At 47.9% G+C, this 19,922-nt stretch overlaps 2 protein-coding genes across 3 annotated transcripts in view; both read left to right on the top strand.

Annotated features, from left to right (window-relative positions):
• The first annotated feature begins 2,465 nt into the window (after positions 1-2,465).
• Positions 2,466-17,244, top strand: trappc11 (trafficking protein particle complex subunit 11). Of its 2 annotated transcripts, none has more exons than XM_056601236.1 (30): positions 2,466-2,579; positions 3,422-3,647; positions 4,274-4,443; positions 4,641-4,705; positions 4,970-5,084; positions 5,342-5,441; positions 5,916-5,989; positions 6,129-6,225; positions 6,306-6,439; positions 6,644-6,785; positions 7,170-7,263; positions 7,836-7,915; positions 8,270-8,348; positions 8,686-8,740; positions 8,958-9,103; positions 9,702-9,763; positions 9,988-10,120; positions 10,543-10,673; positions 10,840-10,965; positions 11,759-11,946; positions 12,383-12,531; positions 12,674-12,795; positions 12,945-13,064; positions 13,733-13,798; positions 14,065-14,221; positions 14,701-14,812; positions 15,192-15,283; positions 15,716-15,849; positions 16,147-16,314; positions 16,621-17,244. In XM_056601236.1, the coding sequence occupies exons 2-30, from the start codon at positions 3,444-3,446 to the stop codon at positions 16,663-16,665; spliced, it is 3,360 nt and encodes a 1,119-aa protein (XP_056457211.1). In that variant the 5' UTR covers positions 2,466-2,579; positions 3,422-3,443; the 3' UTR covers positions 16,666-17,244. The 2 variants fall into 2 exon arrangements, with proteins under 2 accessions (XP_056457211.1, XP_056457210.1); XM_056601235.1 differs by having other exon boundaries at positions 2,467-2,579; positions 4,635-4,705.
• Positions 17,245-18,038: 794 nt separating this feature from the next.
• Positions 18,039-19,922, top strand: part of LOC130391053 (storkhead-box protein 2-like) — a 50,298-nt gene continuing 48,414 nt past the window's right edge. Inside the window, exon 1 of the mRNA XM_056601237.1 lies at positions 18,039-19,097. Coding sequence (XP_056457212.1) covers positions 18,752-19,097 — 346 coding nt within the window. The 5' untranslated portion in view covers positions 18,039-18,751. The remainder of the gene's footprint in view (positions 19,098-19,922) is intronic.

Below are 19,922 nucleotides of genomic sequence, written 5' to 3'. Positions count from 1 at the left end.
GAAAAGGAGTTCAGTGGCACCGTCTACGGAGGTGGCACCAACGCTGCTGGTTCATGTGTGAAATCTTCATGTTTGATAGGTTGTTAAAGGTCCAATGACAGGCCACCAGGTGTGAGTGTGATTAGCCATTACAAGCCGTTTTGAAATTCTGGCTCTTATGATCTCCTACACCATCACAAGGTGGACATGCCAACTTGTGATGTCATAAGAGCCAGATTCTCACACCTGGTGGCATGTCATGGGACCTTTAAGAAATTCTGAAGATGTTACTGTTGTAATGGTGTCATCCAGATTCCTCAGACACCAGCCTTCCGAGTTGCAATTGTGACGTCTTTTCCTGTCTCGGAGCACTTATACCGTTCCCGTTTGACTTTGTGATTGTGTCATGAAATTGGCTAGTCCTTGTTTATTGTAAGCTACATTAGCCTCTTTAGCGAACCAGCTTGAAAACAAACAACACAACTTTACAATGTATTGCACGCACAGCGACCCGCAAGTAAGCTGGGAGATTTCCCGACACGGAAAGATGGTGTCCGAGGAATCTGAAACACACCATGATCAAGGTCATCAAAATAAAACTAATGAGAACACATAAGACACAAACTTGAATCTGATTCCTACATTCAATTAATTATCTGTTTTTCTTACATTTTTACATCGTGGGTCACAAAATGTCTTTAGTTTCGTTTTATATATATTTTTAGTTAATTGAATTAAAAAATATCAATACTATTACTATATTTTTACTAGCTATATATATATATATATATATATATATATATATATATATATATTACTATCTATAAGCTTCAATCTGCAATCAATCGAATATCTCAACAATATCTCAATAGAAGCCAACAAACTCTTACCTTCGGCACCATCCCACAACAGACAACTTGTGATGTCAAGTTGTCTGTTGTGGGATTTTGTGACCCCTAGTGGTCATTTTGTGACCCACGGTTAAAGCAAAAAGTTAAGTTGTGGAGAAAAGAGGCTGAACATCGGCAGCGATTAGGTTTTATGGACCACTGAAATCACGCATGAAATTACGATCGTTCTTAAATACATTGCCCTCTTTAGCAAAACTAGCTCGAAAAACAAACAACAACACTTTACATTTAATTGCACGCACAGTTAGGCCATGCAATGCATAAATTGGTGACCGGAATAAAGTAGCAATGTAATCAAGTGTGTAAGAGCATTTAAAATCAACATTAAAATGACCAATTTGGTACAAATACAGGGAAAATAAATCTCTTTACAGGCGCTGCCATTTTTATTGAGAGCATCATTACTGAACTCGGTTGCCGCCTTCAAAAAGATCTGAGTTTCCGGGAGTTCCGGAGGTTCGGACTTTAAGCTAGGATGAAAGTGCTTTGTTTGAACACTCTGTTGGGTCGGATATTTTGCTCGGAGTTTCGTGCGGAAGTAAAGCATCCCGAGTCCTCCGAGATCATGGTTGCTCATTTCATTGATAGACTAAGGTGAAATTGCAGCAAGCACTAGAGGCAAACTTAACACCCATTCTAACATTTGCAATATGATACATTATAGCTTACAATTATAAACATCACCTGATAAATTCTCGCTCATGTTCAACCATCGCAAGCAGTTCAAATTGATTCAGCAAAGAACTGCAAAAGAGTCCCTGCGGGCATCCATACTTGTGGTTGTTTTGATATCTAGTCTCAAGAACAATCTGTTTTTCGGTTTTATGTCATAGACTACGGACTTCTGATGGGCGTTTCCTGATCACTCTTATTTCGGAAAAAGGGAAGGTTTACGTAAAAACACGTAAGAGCTTCCGAACCTCCGAGCTGCTTTGAAGGCGGCATAAGGTCCGAACCTCCTAACTTCGCGGAAACTCCGAGCGTTTTGAAGGCGGCATGTGTAGTCCCTCGTGACAGCCACAACGTTCCGAGCGAGTCTGTCTCTTTGTAGTTGTTGATGTTATCTTCCTCCGTCTGACCACAGGTCAGATGCTCTGTTCAGGACTATATTTCCCAGCATGCTAAGAGGCTTCTGTCAGAACCAAATCCGCATCGCAGGTTATGCCGCCTTCAAAACGTTCGGAGTGTCCGGGGGTTTCGGAGGTTCGGACCTTAAGCCCGGAGGAAAGTGCTTTGAACACTCTGTTGGCTCGGAGTTTTCGCTCGGAGTTTGGTGCGAAATTAGAGTTACCCGAGTCCTTCGACTTCACGTCACATCAATGACTACCCATTTCATTGATATACCAAATATGAACTTGCAGCAAGCACTAAGGGGCGAACTTAACACCCGTTCTAATGTTTGCATCATGAACATGGATATGAACATGGACCTATTAAACAAGTTATAAAGTCTAGTCTCACAAACGATCTGTTTTTCCGGTTTTATATCATAGCCTACGCAATTCTGAGGGGCGTTTCCTGAACGCTCTTATTCCGGAAGAAGGGAAGGTTTACGTAAAGTCACCTAAGAGCTCCGAACCTCCGAGCTGTTTTGAAGGCGGCATTAAACTCATCTAGCCTCCCTGTTGGGTACAGCAGCTAGTCGTTAACTGCACTGTTTTGACAGGCTTGGTCCTGACATGTTTTAAGGTACGGTGTAGTTCTTTATCGTTGCTTTTATATGACATATTCTGCTTTATGATGTTAATGGTAACCAGTATCACCCAAGTGCACGTCAGCAGACGGTAACATGTCACCAGCTATCTGCTAGCGTTAGCCTTTACAGCTGGTTTATTGACACGTCCTGCACATATCTTAAATCGTCACATTTAATATTGAAGTACAATGCATGAGACCGCTGGACAAACGAAAGAGACAAGTGACATGACAATGCCGAGCTATGACAAATGAGCTGTTTAGATTCCACATACACACACACACACGCACGCACGCACACACACACACGCACGCACGCACGCACGCACGCACGCACACACACACACAGGCTGGACTATCAACACGTCATGCAGATGTTTATAAACGTCCTCTGTTCGCATAAGCCAGCTGTTGGACCAAAGGACACAGCTACTAGGATACAACCCATTACAAAATGAATACACCATGCCGGCAGAGCCCGATGCCTGAGACAGAATGAGTCCACATAGATGTCAGACCTCATGTTACGCTTATTACTTAATAATGTATCACAGAAAGACCCTGTGTACACCAATTGTTTATAGGCTATTGTTGGTGGATTAGCTACTGTGACAACAAAAGTGAGTAATGTAACTGGTTGGAGAATAAGTAAGTACTCCGATTGTTAACGGTAGCAAAGAAGAGGGCAATGTGTTTTAATATTCACAGACCCATCAAAATCACCTTATTTGATTCCTGACTAGTTTCCAAATGAAGCATATTGCAGTCATTCAGCATGCATGAGGAGAAGGTCAGTGTGCTTCAGAGATGAAGTCCCCCTTCTGCTCCTCCCTCAGCTGAGCCACTAGATCTGTAGCGATGTCGGGCTCCCAGTGGGAGCTGCCCCCGGAGCTGTGCTGTCGGCCCATGGCCTTCGTGGCGCTGACCGGCTTGGACGTGACCTACAACGCCGTGCACCGCGCCATCTGGGACGCCTTCTGCGCAAACCGCCGCGCCGACCGGGTGCCCATCTCCTTCAAGGTCCTCGCCGGGGACCACGAGTACCCCAAGTGTCGCACCAAGGTAGGCAGGACCGTTCTGCTGCCGCACTAAGAGACTGTCTTCTGATTTAGATAGAATAAAGGCGTGTCAGGGGCTGATAACTTATCCACTATGTCCACAGAAAGAGTAGGGAGGGCAGAATGTGTATTGGTTATATATAACCGATGCAATGCATCAACAGTTCAAGTAGATTTGTGTTATTGAGATTAATTAATAAAAAATGGAAGCAGACAGTAGACAGTGCGAAATATGTGTAAAAATAAATAGCCAGAATTCTAAAAGGGACCCTATTTTACCACTAGGTATGATTGTGATTAGGTATTTCCTGCGACTTTGTAATCTTCACTGCCCTGTGGCATAGTGACGTCAAAAGTGGGAGTGTCCAGCCAGACCATGCATTGGACTATTAGCAACTTAAAGGCGTATTTATCTATCATACGTCAATGTGGACACACCCACCTGTGATGTCACAATGTCACAGGGGAGGTAAGATTTGAAACGGCTCGTATTGGCTGATCACACTCCCCCCTGGTGGTGAAATAAGTGCTCTTTAAAAAGACATGGCATTGTTTGGTTACGTTTCTTTCTCGTGTGGTTTCTCTCTCTCTAATCTCTCCCGCGCCCTCACGCGTCTTCCTGCGCTCCAGAGAACCTCTTATGAGTGGTACATCCCCAAAGGCATCCTGAAGACGGGCTGGATGAACAAGCACCTGAACCTGGTGCCCGCCCTGGTGGTCCTGTTCTACGAGCTGGACTGGGACGATCCGCAGTGGAAGGAGAAGCAGTCAGAGTGTGCCACTAAAGTAGAAATAGTCAGGTGTGTGTCTCCACTGCATCTCTCTGTCTCCACTTGGGGTTTTTACTTTCTAATTGTAGTAAAATAACAATCGAACACTTTGTAATGCATTGACTGGTTTTGGAGAAGCATAAGAAGAATTTCTCCATTTTATCCGACCCAGTTCTTGATGTAACCGGACAGATTTCTAACAAATTTTACAATTTCTCTAGGACCAGTCTACAAGGAAGGAACACGAAAGTTGCAGTCGTTCTGATCCAGAAGAAAACCCCTTTGCCCCCTGGTAAGGGCAGCCATCCAAGGAGTGACTTTTTGTTGGTATCTTGGTCATCTTAAAGCCAGATGAATTTAAGCCCCTGCCCTCCAATTACTCCGTACACCTGTTACATACATTTTGTTGTTCGATATAATATTGTACTATGTCATCTTTTACATAGCATTACTTTGTTTCCACTATATATACATTTGAAGAGGTAACACGGCTTTGGGATCAACTTTATGATGGAAATGTATGTCCTATTATAAGTTCTTTGTTTGTTTTTCCCAGGAGAGGACTTGGTAGCATCCGAGAGGGCATCGTCTCTGTGTAACGCCTGTGACCTGTCTGGAAAGAGCCTGTTTGTCCTGCCTCACACAGACCACCTGGTGGGATACATTATCAGGTACCCTCTATCGTTTCACCACTGAAGAACCATCTATCTCCTCTTTGGCAAGAAACAACAGAACAAGATTAGAACAGCAATAGATGTCTTGAATATGATGTTATGGAGACCTTGAAATCTCAATACATTTGACAAAAAATATATTTGGAGTCTAGTACCAATGTTTTCCTACTAAATCAGATTTTTTACATATTGGCATATATCTGTTCAACCAAATATCACGATTTCCTAAAGCACGTCTGCCCTCTGGTGGTCAGGTTGGAGAACGCCTTCTACGAACACGCACAGACGTACTACTACACAGAGATCCGCAGAGTCAAGTCCCACAAGGAGTTCCTGAACAAGACCACACACCAGGTTGGGCTCCAGAGATTAGGGGCCTCTCACGTATACATGCTCTAAAGTTGTGTTTCTTAAGGGGCTTTGGGCACGGTTCAAGAGCACCTTTTAGAATACCTTGGGTTGGCTCATTTCTGACCATTCAGGAAAACTCTTTCCGGAACAGTTTGGGGATTCCATGTTTCCTGTCAATCCCAGGTGTGTGAAATGCAACTTTCGCATAGGTGCAATTTTTATAGGTGAAGAAATGTTGGGAAGACAGAGCAAATAGAGAGAAGACGTCTTTTTGGTTGTTCGTTTCAAAACTCTTTCAAAGTTCTATTCTGCTTTTCCCTTTTCTCTCTCTCTTTCTTTCTTTACAACTCAACTCTTGCCTTCAGCACCTTTTAAGTGTCAGGGGACACTTGTTTTTATTTCTCAATAGAACGGACCACAGTTCTTCACTAATATTGGGTTAAAATGTACGTTTCTTCTCCATTCCTTTTTGCATAGCTGCTGTTTGTCAGACACCAGTTCAAGATCGCCTTCTTCAGCGAACTCAAACAGGACACCCAGAATGCACTCAAGTAAGTCCAAAACAAACCGTCCACAACATTTTTGTCAGTTGTGGGACGGTGCCGAAGGAAAAATTTGGCTCAAATTGAACCACTCTGCTAATTAGCACATGCTAATTAGTGATGTGTTTCTGCGTATGTTTGTGTGTAGATACTACAGGACAGCATACAGCCTGGTCCATGAGCTCCGAGCCCACGAGACGAACATGTTGGAAATCAAAACAATGGCTGGATTTATCAACTACAAGGTATAACCCGATCAGCTTGGTTCAATCCCACCGCACCACCGTACCAGCTGCATTTAACATACACTGCTGTTCCCTTGCAGATCTGTCGACTGTGCTTCCAGCACAACACCCCACTGGACGCCATCGCCCAGTTCAGGAAGCACATCGACCTGTGCAAGAAGAAGATAGGCAGTGCTGACCTGGCCTTCGAGCACACCGCCTGGATGTCCAAACAGTGAGCCCCTCGTCTATCCTCTCGTTTACATGTCTAATGTGGTGGTCCGCATTGACGAGAAAAGCGAAACTTGAGATGGGAAGACTGTGCAAGACTTTATTATGGCGAGGGATAGTGTACCATTTAATATAGTCCAAATCTAACTCTTTCTGATTTCTTTTTTCTCATTGCATCTTTGTTCCCCTCCCCGGTGTGTCTGCGTAGGTTCCAGTCCTTTGGTGAGCTGTTTGACGAGGCCATCAAGCTGGGCCTGACAGCCATCCAGACCCAGAACCCCGGCTTCTATTACCAGCAGGCCGCCTGCTACAGCCAGGACCGCAAGCTCACTGCTCAGCAGCTGTGTCAGGTACCACCGGCCTCCTGCTGCGGCTGCCAGTCTACCACTACGACGCCTCATAACAATAGAAGTTCACTTATTTTAAGTTTTCTGGGTCGTCTCACAGCCTTCGGTACCAATACGTTTCCACAAATTATTCTTTCAACAGAAATATTATTTGAGAGGCCCATTCAGATTATGGTATGGAACTAATGCTAAAATGTACAATGATGAGGTTAAAATAAAAATAAAGAAATAAAGAACGAAGATCTTTGGACTGGGACAAAGGGAAAAGTGCCTTTTCTAGTTTATTTGATTTGCTTCCTCACTTGCTTCGACTTTGTCTCAGTGTCAATTAGCATGGTGTGTTTATGTGGTGGCCTCTGGTTGATTGATCTGCTGGTTGGTTGGCAGGCTGGGGCCGTCTGTCCCATCCCCGACCCCCTGGACACGCCCACAGGGGGGCTGGACTTCTACGGCCAGAGAGCCTGGAGACAAGGACACCAGAGTAAAGACACACACACACGCTGGCATCCAAGCTAATATGTTAGATTGAAACACATTGGAAAGGGGATGCCAGATCCACGTTGAACATAGCATTGTTTGGGTTATTTGGCAAAGCTTTTTTATTACTTTGAAAAAGTACGGACAAAAATACGATGCTGTTAACTTTATTAACAATATTCTATGTTTACCACCTGCTCCAGTATATTGTTTAGATAAGGCCTCAAAAAAAATTTGTTCGGTTCCGGTTTCCGACAGACCCTGACAATTTATATGCGACCCAAATTATTTTATGATCTTGAAAAAAAGAAATGAAAAAAAGTTTGGATGCAAACAATAATTACGTTTTTGTACAGCACCTCTTCATTCTGTACAACGATGAGCGCATTCTCTTGTTTTTAAATGAAAACAACCTACCTATCATAGGCCTAAGTTGATTGCTTTTCAGTTGCTTTCTTGTACCAGCTAAGAGAGATGGCGAGTGTGGAGCTGCTGCAGCATGGTGTTGCACTGGGGTGTTGAGACCCTAGTTGGTGGTGTGTAACCTCTGCTGCTATTTGTTCCCTGCGTCCCCAGGCATCGATCCACCGGACCCAGAGAAAGAGAGGACGGGAATACTGGCCCTTCAGATCAAAGAGAGAGATGTCCCACATTCAGTATGTCTGTGTGCTGCACACATGCATGCACAAAAGCACACACAATTACACATAAAAAGACCATGTACATTTTGGACCACAGACAATGAATAATGAGTACCAACTGACAGAAATACATTTGGCCGGATTCTTCCCTCTCAAAATGCAGTGCCTGTAACTCACCAGGATTTCTGGTACTGGTCCGTATATATCTACAGGAACCTGAAGCATTCTTCAGCCTCTTGGATCATACAGAGAGCGATAACCTTTCAACCTAACCCGGATGCACACTCTGCTCTCCCTGTGTTTGTCTGTCAGCATGTCTGGCTGTGTGTCTGTGCGTCTGTCTCTAACACTGCGTCTTTTTCCCTGCAGGAGTTGATCATTGCGCTCCTCAGCAACGCCGTGGCCCAGTTTAAGAAGTACAAGTGTCCCCGGATGAAGAGCCACCTCAGTGAGTAGGGGCCCTCGGCTGGCCACTTCTTCAGACCCCAAGGACCGCGGGGCCTCAGTCAGGACCCTTACCTTTTGACTGACCCACTCTCCCATAGACTATGGTTGTTTTCCATCTCAAACATGTAAATGGCCTCTATTGTCGCCTGACTATATCGGGCAAGTAGCAGGCACGATTATATAACGATTCTACAACAACAACAGCAACTCTTTTCACGAGTGAACCCTTAGTCACTTGAAACCCACCAGGGGGGTAAAGTAACTTATTACAACTACTCAAGTTACTGTAATCCAGGCTTTTTCATGTCATTTACATGATCTTCACTCTGTTTTTTTAGTGGTCCAAATGGGGGAGGAGTACTACCATGCTAAAGACTACACCAAAGCCCTCAAGTAAGTCTGCACACAGAACCACCCCGATCCACCGAGCAAGTCTCCTACAGACATGTTACACCCAAGTTATTACATGCTAAAAACATGGGCGTATATTCACTCATGACATGTACGATTTATTGCGTGTCATTTTGTGTGTGTGCATCGAACGTGTCAATTTCAGGCGTCAATAAAGTGTGTGTGTGTGTGTGTGTGTGTGTGTGTGTGTGCGTCCCAGGCTCCTGGACTACGTGATGTGTGACTACCGTACCGAGCGCTGGTGGGCCCTGCTGACGGCCATCTTGAGCACGGCCCTGCGCTGCTCCTATCTGATGGCCAACGTCAAGGACTACATGACCTACTGCATGGAGCTGCTGGGCAGAGGTGCATCCCCAGCACCTGCACACGCACGTACACACATATGTTTACACACGCACACACCAGTACACACCAACGGCAGAGGTACACGTGTACACACACACACACACACACACACACACACACACACACACACACACACACACACACACACACACACACACACACACACACACACACACACACACACACACACACACACACACACGTGTGGTAGAGGTACACGTACACACACACGCGCGCACCGGAGGTAAACACATGGCAGAAGGACAAACACACACAAATACAAGGCAGAGGTACACACACACACGGCAGAGGTACACACACACACACACACACACACACACACACACACACACACACACACACACACACACACACACACACACACACACAATGAGTTGACTGCGGTATTGTGTTCGATGTTTTGAACCCCATTCTGGTCAAAGATGAACCATAGGGATGTGAGCTGAACATCCTGTCGTCTAGACCATCCTGCTCTAATACACGCATCATAGATGAATACAGCACGCATACGCATTCAACCATCCAGATCGTTACCTCCACACAGGGTAAGTTATGCTTGTGTCTCCCTCTCCACCAGCCTCCACCTTGAAGGAGGAGCAGAAGTCCCGGATAGAGAAGAACCTCCTCAAAGTCCTGAAGGTACACGTAGATGGAACGCGCCCCCTACCCGCAACACACTTTAAACACTGACTCCATGGAGTCCTCCTCAAAGAGTCTCTCACTGCTGGGAACGTGTGTAGAACTAGTGGCTGAGACCCGGTAGAGGTAGATAAGGAATCACAGGAAGATAGGCCGGGGTTATAGCGAAGATGGAGGTGTTCCTTGTGTTTCATTACTAACGCGACCCCCCCTTGCTGCCCCAGAACGAGGTCCCGGACGCCGAGCCGGACTGTGAGCCCAGCGGGTCCAGTGCCGCCGCCACGCTCTGGAAGGACCGCATGGCGCTGTCGGGCTCCAACGAGTTCAGCATCGAGGTGCAGGACTACGTCCCCTTCAGTGAGTCACACATCGGGACGGCCCCCAGCCGGGACGGACTTCTGAGGGCCCACATGTAGATGCTTTGGTTGTGGGGACATTGAGATCCGATGTTACAATGGGTTTGAGTTGTAGACGGTCTGATGCTATTTCTTAAGTGGATCAGGCCCAACAGAACAGAAAGAGTTCTGATCTGAGTTGATTACAGCTAATCCACTATAGCGCCCTCTGCAGGTCGGTAGAAGCTGCCTTAATGTTGACATCCAGGCTTAAAGACTAGATAAAGAGAAATAATACAATTGTGATACTTGCATGTATAAAATAAATTAAATCCTCCCCCATTATTCTCTCCACAAAAAGTATTCAATTGGATAAAAAATTATCTTTCTGCTCGTTAATCATATAACTGAGACAAACGCCCCCCTCTCCGTCTGACGCCTCAGTCCAGTGTAAGGCGCGCTTCCTGGCTCCCAGCTTCCATGTGGACCAACCGATCCAGCTCCAGGTCTTCCTCCGGGCTGACTGTCCCCATCCCATCAGCTTCAACAAGCTGTCCGTCAGCCTCAGTAACCAGGTACACGTGCACAGAGGCACGCGAATGCACTCACACACGCACAAACAAAACTTTTAAAAAAATCTTCTAATTGATTCTTTATGCTCTAGTGGTGATAAAGTCCTGCTGTCCGCACCGTGCTCAGGTTTAACACGTCGTTCTAATCTGTGGTAATCTGTGGGTGCAGAGTTACAACCAGTGGTGTGTGGTCGAGGCGTCAGGCCAGGATACAATGCTCCTCACCCCTGGGGAGACCAGCTGCTTCAGCTTCAACTTCGTAGCCAAGACCCAAGACGTGGGCAAGAAGATCGAGGTGAGGCCCGGAGCGAGAAGCACGAGGGGGGCGGCTGTCGGGTGGGAGGGGTCGAAGGTCGCATGTCAGTCAAGCCAGCGGGTCTCGAAGCTACGAGCGCCAATACAACTGCTTTAAAACAATGTCAGGAAACCAAAGGCCCAGAGAAATGTATCATTGTTTTGTTACATTAATCACACCTCACATTATTAAATCGTTTTAGGCACTGCTATGACTGGGTTGAAGATTTCAACGTCAATGTGACGTAGGGCTGCTCGATTATGGGGAAAATCATAATCACGATTATTTTGAAATATTGAAATCACGATTATTCAAACGATTATTTTTGAGTTTGAAAACCTGTTGTATTTATTCAGCATGGCTCTCCGATTTATTTTTTGTTACTGAGAACTTTGAAATTTCGCCTTTTAAGTAATACAAAAAAAAGGTACACAAAATGGTCAAAAAGAACATGTTCCAAACTAAAATGATATACGTGTATAGCGGTCCTGCCTTTTTCTATCAAACATAAAAAATAAAAAAACAACTGATTATGTTAATTTTGTGATTGTTTGACGCTAAAATCTAAATCGCGATCAAAATTTGATTAATCGCCCAGCCCTAATGTGACGTTGAACTGGGGGACCAGTCGGGGGCCCCTCATTGTTACACCCTGTGTTGGAGCTAAGTGTGTGTGTGTGTGTGTGTGTGTGTGTGTGTGTGTGTGTGTGTGTGTGTGTGTGTGTGTGTGTGTGTGTGTGTGTGTGTGTGTGTGTGTGTGTGTGTGTGTGTGTGTGTGTGTGTGTGTGTGTAGATGACGGGGATAGAGCTGATGCTGGGCAGCGGCCGCTGGGTGTTCCTCAGCTGGAGGGGGGCGGGGGGCGACGCCGCCTCCGCCCACGAGGCCCTGCAGGCCAGCCGCTCGGCCCGACCCCGGGGCCCCGGGGCGGGGGCCCGGCCGGAGGGGGCCTGGGACGCCCTGACCATACAGCACAGCACCATGTGAGACTCAGACGCACACACACACGCACGCACGCACGCACGCACGCACGCACGCACGCACGCACGCACGCACGCACGCACGCACGCACGCACGCACCCGCGCGCGCACGCACACCAACGTCAACATACACACACATAAGCCAACACCAACACACACACACACACAAGCCAACGCCAACACACACACACACACGCACACATAAGCCAACACCAACACACACACACACACAAGCCAACGCCAACACACACACACATAAGCCAACACAAGCACACACACACACAAGCCAACGCCAACACACACACATAAGCCAACACAAGCACACTCACTCACCAAACTCACTCAGTCTCTCTCACACACACGCACACACACGCACGCGCATCTATTTAGATTCTTCAAGTTACACCGATATCTATCTCTGTTGCTCTTGTTGTTTAGGATCATCTCCAGAGTTCCCAAGATCTCTGTCCAGCTCAGCCACCAGCCCCCGGCCCTGAACAATGAGATGTACTGCATCACCCTCAGCATCCAATCACAGGAGGAGGGCGTGGCCAGGGAGGTCCAGCTCACCGCCGGCCTCAAGCCCGGTACGGACCTGGCTGGAATGGTTCATGGTGTTGAGTTGAATCACTTTAATGACATCATGAGGCATAATGTCTAGAGCAGCGTCTCAAAATGAGAGGTTGGTCCACGGTTACATTCTCCTCCGTCCTGTCTTCTTCCTATCAGGTCAGGATGCCAACCTCAGCCAGGCCACCCATGTGACCCTGGACCGCGGGCAGGTGTGTGACGCCAGCGACCCCGCCCTGCTCCCAGATATACCGCTCGGGGATCTGAACCCAGGCCACAAGGTGAGACCACGCATACACACACACACATACACTCACACCCTACTCACTCTGTTTAATCTGAATAATGCGATTTAGTTTGTGAAACTACAGCTTTTCCCATGTTTTGTGTGTTTATGTGTGCCCCACGTTTCGTGTGTGTGTGTCCCCAGGTGGAGCAGCGTGTCTATGTGAGGTGTGTGTCGACAGGGCCCAGGGTCTTCCTGTTCCATGTGGCCTACAGCATCAACACCAGTGTGGACGGACAGGAGATCGACTGCAACTGTCACAAGGTGAGAGGTCAGGAGCACAGCGGCAGGCTCCTCCCCCCAACACACCTGGTGCAGGCTCCTCCCACCCAATACACCAGGTTCAGGCTCCTCCCCCAACCCACCTGGTCCAGGCTCCTCCCCCCCACACACCTGGTCCAGGCTCCTCCCTCTCACCTGGTCCAGGCTCCTCCCCCAGCACACCAGGTCCAGGCTCCTCCCCCCCAGACACCTGGTCCAGGCTCCTCCCCCCACCCACCTGGTCCAGGCTCCTCCCCCCACCCAACTGGTCCAGGCTCCTCCCCCCAACACACCTGCTCCAGGCTCCTCCCCCCAAGACACCTGCTCCAGGCTCTGCCTCCATGTGCTGTTAATGTTACCACGGCAACGCTGCCATGGGTCTTCAGCCACCAGCCAATGAAATAATATTTACCCTATCTTTAATCTGTGGGTTACACTTGATGATTTAATCTTTTGCATACATTAGTGTATGTATAAGTATCAATAATGTGCTACGTTCTACGACAATATGGAAAAGGTGTTTAACACTGAAATGATGCGTGCCCCTTGACACGGGGTCAGCGTTCCCCTGCGTCGGACGGTTTGGGAGTCTGTTGGCGGTTGGAAAATGTAATGACGTTGTCGTTAGTACCGAGTGTTAATTCCTCTCTCCTCGAATTGGTGCTTTCCAGGATGAGACCATCGCAATAGAGACCGTGGAGCCCTTTGAAGTTTCCTCCAAGTTCGTGTCGACCAAGGTCTGATATTGACTCACCCCCTGTACGGTATAATGGTCTATTGACTCACATGGGTCATAGCATCTGCCATTTAAAACATAAATATACCATTCAATCGTTTTCTTCATCTGATGCTCCTTTTTAGTTTTTAAAAGCGGTGCAATATTGCAGTTAAAAAGAGAAGCAGGAGGATTGAACTGTTCTCCTTAGTATCTCGATGACGGCCGCACGCTGCTGTGTCGGTGATGTTTCGGTCCCCCCCCCCCCCCCCCCCCCCCCCCACACAGTTGGAGCCCCTGGACCGCGTGGTGGTGGACATCCCCTTCGTGCTGATGACGGACCTCCTGTCCTCCTCCCCCTGGCCCCTGCTCCTCCACTCCTCCTCCCTCCAGCTGGTCACCATGGCGACCTGCACCCCCCACCCCCAGTCCCAGCTGGAGCAAGGTAAGGCCCGCTCCCGTGTGCTTTGAGCTTCGGTAAGAGTGTCAGGGTATTAGATGTATCGATAGATGGAGGCTTAAATAAAACCAAAGGGACACCTCAAACATTGGCTGAATCAGCGCCTAAAGGATGTTTTAACAAGACGTGTTTACGGTGCTGTAGGTAAGATCTAAGAGCTAGAATTTGAGTGTCATTTGTTAGAGGGCCAGAGTTATCCATCAGCTGTTTGTGAGATAAACCCTCTGTGAGATGATCTGTTATGGTTGCCTGTGTGTGAAACAAGCTCCATTTTAGACCAATCAGGGAGATTCTCGTCTCTGATTGGCACGGGGAGTCCAGATCGTCCATGGCCAGATAGAAAGAGAACGTTTGGGAGGGAAGGGGCGTTCCCCAGTTCAATGTTGATATGAGGCAAAAAGCCACAGCGCAGCAATCGTTTGTGGCCGACGGATGTTCCTCTGCCTCCCTTGTCCCTCCTCCAGTGGTTCTCCAGACGGGGGAATGTGCCAGCGAGTGTTTCTGCCTCCAGTGCCCGTCGGGCGCTGAGGCCAACGGCACCGTGGCCACGGGGCAGTACGTGATCTCGTGGAGGAGGTAGGCAGCATGCCATGCATCTACCGGCAGACATAAATACCCGTCTGTTGTTCCCCATTATGAGAATTCAGACATTTTGCCTTATTGTCCTTGATTGCTTTTCAAACAGAACACAAGCCTTTGTTATCACAGTGAATGGCCTTGTGATGGTGGGGAGATATATTAATAAACTCGCCTTGCCTACATGGCGTGCCAGTGCATATGAGGTCAGATGTATGTTATAGTATATAACCTTCTGGGTGTTTGGCTCTAAAGCTAACCTTGATAGATGGGTGATAGCATGAGACGGCAGCTGGCCCCCATGAGGTCTAGCTGGGCCTGGGCCCTCCATCAAGGAGGACTGGACCCTGATGATCTGGTACCCTTTGTTCTGCCTCAGGGAGTCTTCTAGTCTGGACACTCCTCTGGTCCACACCACCGTCCCTCTGCCACACATCCCCCTGGAGAACATCCCGCTGTACATACACGCTGGTGAGGACACGGACGCATCCTGAAAACATCACATTTAATAATAAAGGATCTGCATGAGACCGCTGGACAAACAAAAGAGACGAGTGACATCTTCTAATGCGCCGAGCAATGACGGATAACTTGTTTAGAGTCCACTGACTGACTGACTGACTGACTGACTGACTGACTGACGCACAAACACATGTGCAGAGCTAGAACCAGATGATCAAAATTAGGAATAAATACTTGATATGGCATAAAGGAAATGCGCTGATCTTACAAAGCACGTCCTCTTTCTCAAGAAAAAACAAGCTTTGTAAATCCAGGTCTACATTGGCGGTTTTATTCATTATGTCCACGCAACACGGAGATGTCCCCTCGATATGGTTTTCTATCTTCCCCACGTTGAATCCAAGACACTGACTGTATGCGTCTCAAACCCCGCCTCCCCAGAGCTGCCCTCGTTCGGCCGCGTGCGAGAGACCCTCCCCGTGCGCTACCACATCGAGAACAGGACAGCCCTCGTCCAGCAGGTTGAGATGGCCGTCGAGCCCTCAGACGCCTTCATGTTCTCCGGCCTCAAACAGGTGTGTGTGTGTGTGTGTGTGTGTGTGTGTGTGTGTGTGTGTGTGTGTGTGTGTGTGTGTGTGTGTGTGTGTGTGTGTGTGTGTGTGTGTGTGTGTGTGTGTGTGTGTGTGTGTGTGTGTTTCAATCCTATTAAGCCATTGTGGGGTCTGTTCTACAGTGTTTTGATTCTTGAGAAAAAATTAAATGTATTATGAATCTTATGTTCAATTAAATTAATATTTTTCGGTGTGGAGGGCTAGCATTCCCCACTGGTGCATCAGCAACCTTTTTAAAAGGGAGTCTGTGTGTGTGTCCAGGTGCGTCTCCACATCCTGCCCGGTGCAGAGCAGCAGATGCTGTATAACTACTACCCCCTGATGGCGGGCTACCAGAGCCTCCCCCAGCTCAACATCAGTCTGCCGCGCTGCCCCGCCACCGACACACACACGCTGCGCCGTTTCCTGCCCCAGCGCATCTTCGTCAAGGTACGCGGGCGCACACACACACACACACACACACACACACACACACACACACACACACACACACACACACACACACACACACACACACACACACACACACACAGTTGTTGATTTGCCTATATTATAAGCTACACAACGTACAACCATTTGCAGAACTAGGACAATAGAGTGCAGAGATGCATACAGGACAAACGTTCCCATGGTGCACATATTGGCTGTTAAGTGAGTTGATTTAGAAACGGTCTTTAAAGTGATTCTTGGTAGAAGTTGCTCAGTCTGCTTACATGGTGATCGTCTGCTCTCCAGCCCCAAGGTCGAGAGCTGGACGACGCGTCCATCGCTGCAGCCTGACGGCCTGGCACCAAGAGACACGCATTCCCTGCTCCGCGTCCAACTACAAATACAGAGGATTGATTGGAGATTACTTGTTCATTTGGCTTTTGTTAGCCACTGCTCTTGCACAGATTTTAAGTAAAGAATGGACAAGGCAGTTTTGTGTGTGTGTGTGTGTGTGTGTGTGTGTGTGTGTGTGTGTGTGTGTGTGTGTGTGTGTGTGTGTGTGTGTGTGTGTGTGTGTGTGTGTGTGTGTGTGTGTGTGTGTTATATTGTTGTCGTGTTCCAGATGATTTGAGTGTGGATCTATTGGTACAATATTGATGCATCTCAAAATGAGAAACGTTTATTCTCACCTATTTAGGATTAGCCATTAGTTGACAGTTTATTTAATGTGAACTAATTATCGCAGTCAACATTGCCCTGAACCAATAACCATTGAATGCTTAATGCATATATTATTAATGACATATTAATTGCATATTTGATTAACAGTAAGAACATCTGTACTATTACTTTAGTAAAGCAGATGAGAAAATGTGTCTGACTACAGTATGTTCAATAAAAGAATCCACTCAATGTTCAGTGTGCTGCCTTTGTGAGTCAAACACTGGTCGTTCTGACTGGTCTCTGTCCGTCAGGACTGAAGGTCAACAGATCAGGCGGGGTGGTGTTTGCCTAGAGCTGACCACACAAACATGCAAGGTTAAAGTATGAAAATATGAAACTTCTATGAAATTATTGTTTTAACATTTTCTGAGGACATTTCACAATTGTCCTAATGGTTTTGTTTAACCTGAGCTATGACTGATTACCTTTCTTTCAAGTATGTCCTGCATTTTCTAGCAACTATATTTAATAAAAGTGGGATTTAACTGACATTAGACATCGCAGCATTTCATTGAGTTGCATGCATCAGTGGAGGCCACAGTTTGACAAAGAACCAGTGAAGACCAGCAGCATCGATTATCTCCATCCATGGTCGAATTATATCAATGATATCTGGTCACTAGAGGTCAGAATGAACAGAACCGGGAAAACAACATCGACGATCGACTAAACTCCATGTGTAACCTGAGATGACATTTTGAAACCTGGGAACCTGAAGTTTAAAATAATTTTCGGAACCGAAAAGACGCATGTGGAGTAAAAGGTCATGACCCCAGGGGACCGGGCTGCCTCATCCCTTAGTTCAGGACTGTGTTCCACCTGGAGGATGACTGAGGTACCCCCGGAGGATACAGGAGATACACCTGGAGGATGAATGAGGTCCCTACAGTCGGGGTCAGATGAACACTATGACCTCTTAATATAGCATTAAAAAGGTAAGATATATACTTATTCGGATTGTGGAAAATAATTTGATACAAATAAAAAAATAAAATGGGTCTTTAATTTCAAGTCTTAAAAATACATCCGTGTGCCAGGAGGACAGACCTGACCGGAAGTAGAAGGTACAGGCGAACCTGACTTGTGTGCGTCCGCATCCCCGCTGCTCCGCTGGCGAGCTACCTGCTGAAGGCACCGCCGTTTCCCGTGCCTCGCAACCCGTACCTTTACTGGACCCGGCGTCTCGACTCGAGGAGGACGCACTTCTGCCGCCTGGAGGACCGCGCGGCGGTCTTTTTCCCGCGGAACGGAGAGCAGGGCGGCAGGTGTCTCGTGAGACCTGGGGATGAGGAGAGGGGCTCGCCGCGCGCTGCGTCCGCCGCCCGGGTGAATTCATTCGCTGCTGTTAGCGGCCGGCTAACACACCTGTCGGGGGTATCTACTGTTTAAACCCCCGCTGTCATCTGTGGTTTCCGGTCGGGACGGATGGGAAAGAGGCGTCACTAGATGCGGCGCGAGGCGGAGCGGCGACGCGCTCGTGCAGGAAGGTGGTGCGAAGGTAAGACGGGTGGAGGAATGCTCGGCTAACGGGAGCTAGCAGGCTAGCCTCACGGCTGCAGGGAGCTATGCTGTTGTCGCCCAGTCTAGCATAGCCTAGCCTAGCCTCAGCTAGGAGCACCGACACGGACGTCTGATGTTGCGCGTAGCGGCGCGTGGTGACGGTACCGCCATGATCACAGTGCGCTCGTGAAACCGCGAGGAGGAGCGACGCGCCATGGAGTCTTTCCTGCAGATCGCCCCCCACTCCCTGGCCATCGTGCTGGCCCGGGTCGGGGTCGGGGCCGGGGAGGCAGGCGGCGCCGCCGGGGTGTCAGAGAGCGACGCGCTGCCGCGGCACCACACCGGCTACGAGATCTTCGCGGACTTCAAAGCGGAGAACACGCACGAGCACATGTGGAGCCGGCGGGTCACAGAGGCAGTGCGTGAGACCTTCTTCCTGGGATGGATAGACGAGCACGTCCTGCTGATCCAGGGGAAGGAGGACCACCTGGAGGTTCTACGGGAGGGCTGGATGCGGAGGTCCCTGAACCCGCCCAGAGGCTTCACCATCACCTACCTCGGTAAGGTCCGCTCAGGTGACGCCTTGTGCTGCGAGTCCGGTCAGGAGAGGAGAAGCTGCTGTCAGAGGTTAACGCCTCCAGCCAGAGCATACATCTGACCTTAAGTGTGTGTACGTTCACGTGTATGTGTACAGTTATAGTTTGATGACCCACATCTCAGTCCATCTCATCCCATGAGCTGCTCATCAATGATGCTATATGACCCCTGTGGTGGTCACTAGTGTAGAAGCCTGTTGTCATCATCAATGAGTACAATGTGGGTGTGGGCCTAAATGTTGTTGTGTGTTTTCATATACTTAGAATATCTGCTGTGTTCAAATTGTTACCAAGTAGACGATAGTCACTGGAAAGAGCAGCTCTGTGAGGAGAGTCTGGTGTCCTGGGAAAGGAGCCCTTTATTCGCAGCATTCCTGCCTTTCTTCTCCATAATCAGAGCAGAAAACTCTTGGTTGGTTGGTTTACATGTAGTCTCCAGACTCATTTCTGTCAACACAAAGACTGATGTCCCTGAGGTTCAGCACCTTGTCGTGTTCAGTGCCGCACATGCATGACGTGGATACTTCTCTGCTATTTAACCAACATCATTCAACCCTTTTGTTTTGGAAGGTGAGGGGTGTTAAAGACGAACCCTATTTAAAACATGACTGGATAAACAATTCCAAGGGGAGACATCTTCTTCTTTTGGGTGAAACGTGTGACTGAACAGTTGAGTCATTCACAGAGACGCCTGACGCAGGTGATGTTTGGTATCAGCTGCTGCTTCAACCGTATCACAAGAGTAATGGAGACGTCTGGACCGTCTTTAAAAGCTTTCTATTAAAGGTG

Source organism: Gadus chalcogrammus, chromosome 10 (genome assembly GCF_026213295.1).
Source record: "Gadus chalcogrammus isolate NIFS_2021 chromosome 10, NIFS_Gcha_1.0, whole genome shotgun sequence".
Taxonomy (NCBI): domain Eukaryota; kingdom Metazoa; phylum Chordata; class Actinopteri; order Gadiformes; family Gadidae; genus Gadus; species Gadus chalcogrammus.
Note: the sequence above shows the minus strand (reverse complement) of the source record. Positions and strands in the feature narration are given on the sequence as shown.

What these genes read in the sequence shown, in the direction of transcription:
- trappc11 (XM_056601235.1), top strand. Translation starts at nt 3,444, where the DNA reads ATGTCGGGCTCCCAGTGGGAGCTGCCCCCGGAGCTGTGCTGTCGGCCC. An exon ending in ACTAAAGTAGAAATAGTCAG is followed by an intron (nt 4,444 to 4,634) that starts GTGTGTGTCTCC and finishes CAATTTCTCTAG; the next exon opens with GACCAGTCTACAAGGAAGGA. An exon ending in ATCTGAACCCAGGCCACAAG is followed by an intron (nt 12,796 to 12,944) that starts GTGAGACCACGC and finishes GTGTGTCCCCAG; the next exon opens with GTGGAGCAGCGTGTCTATGT.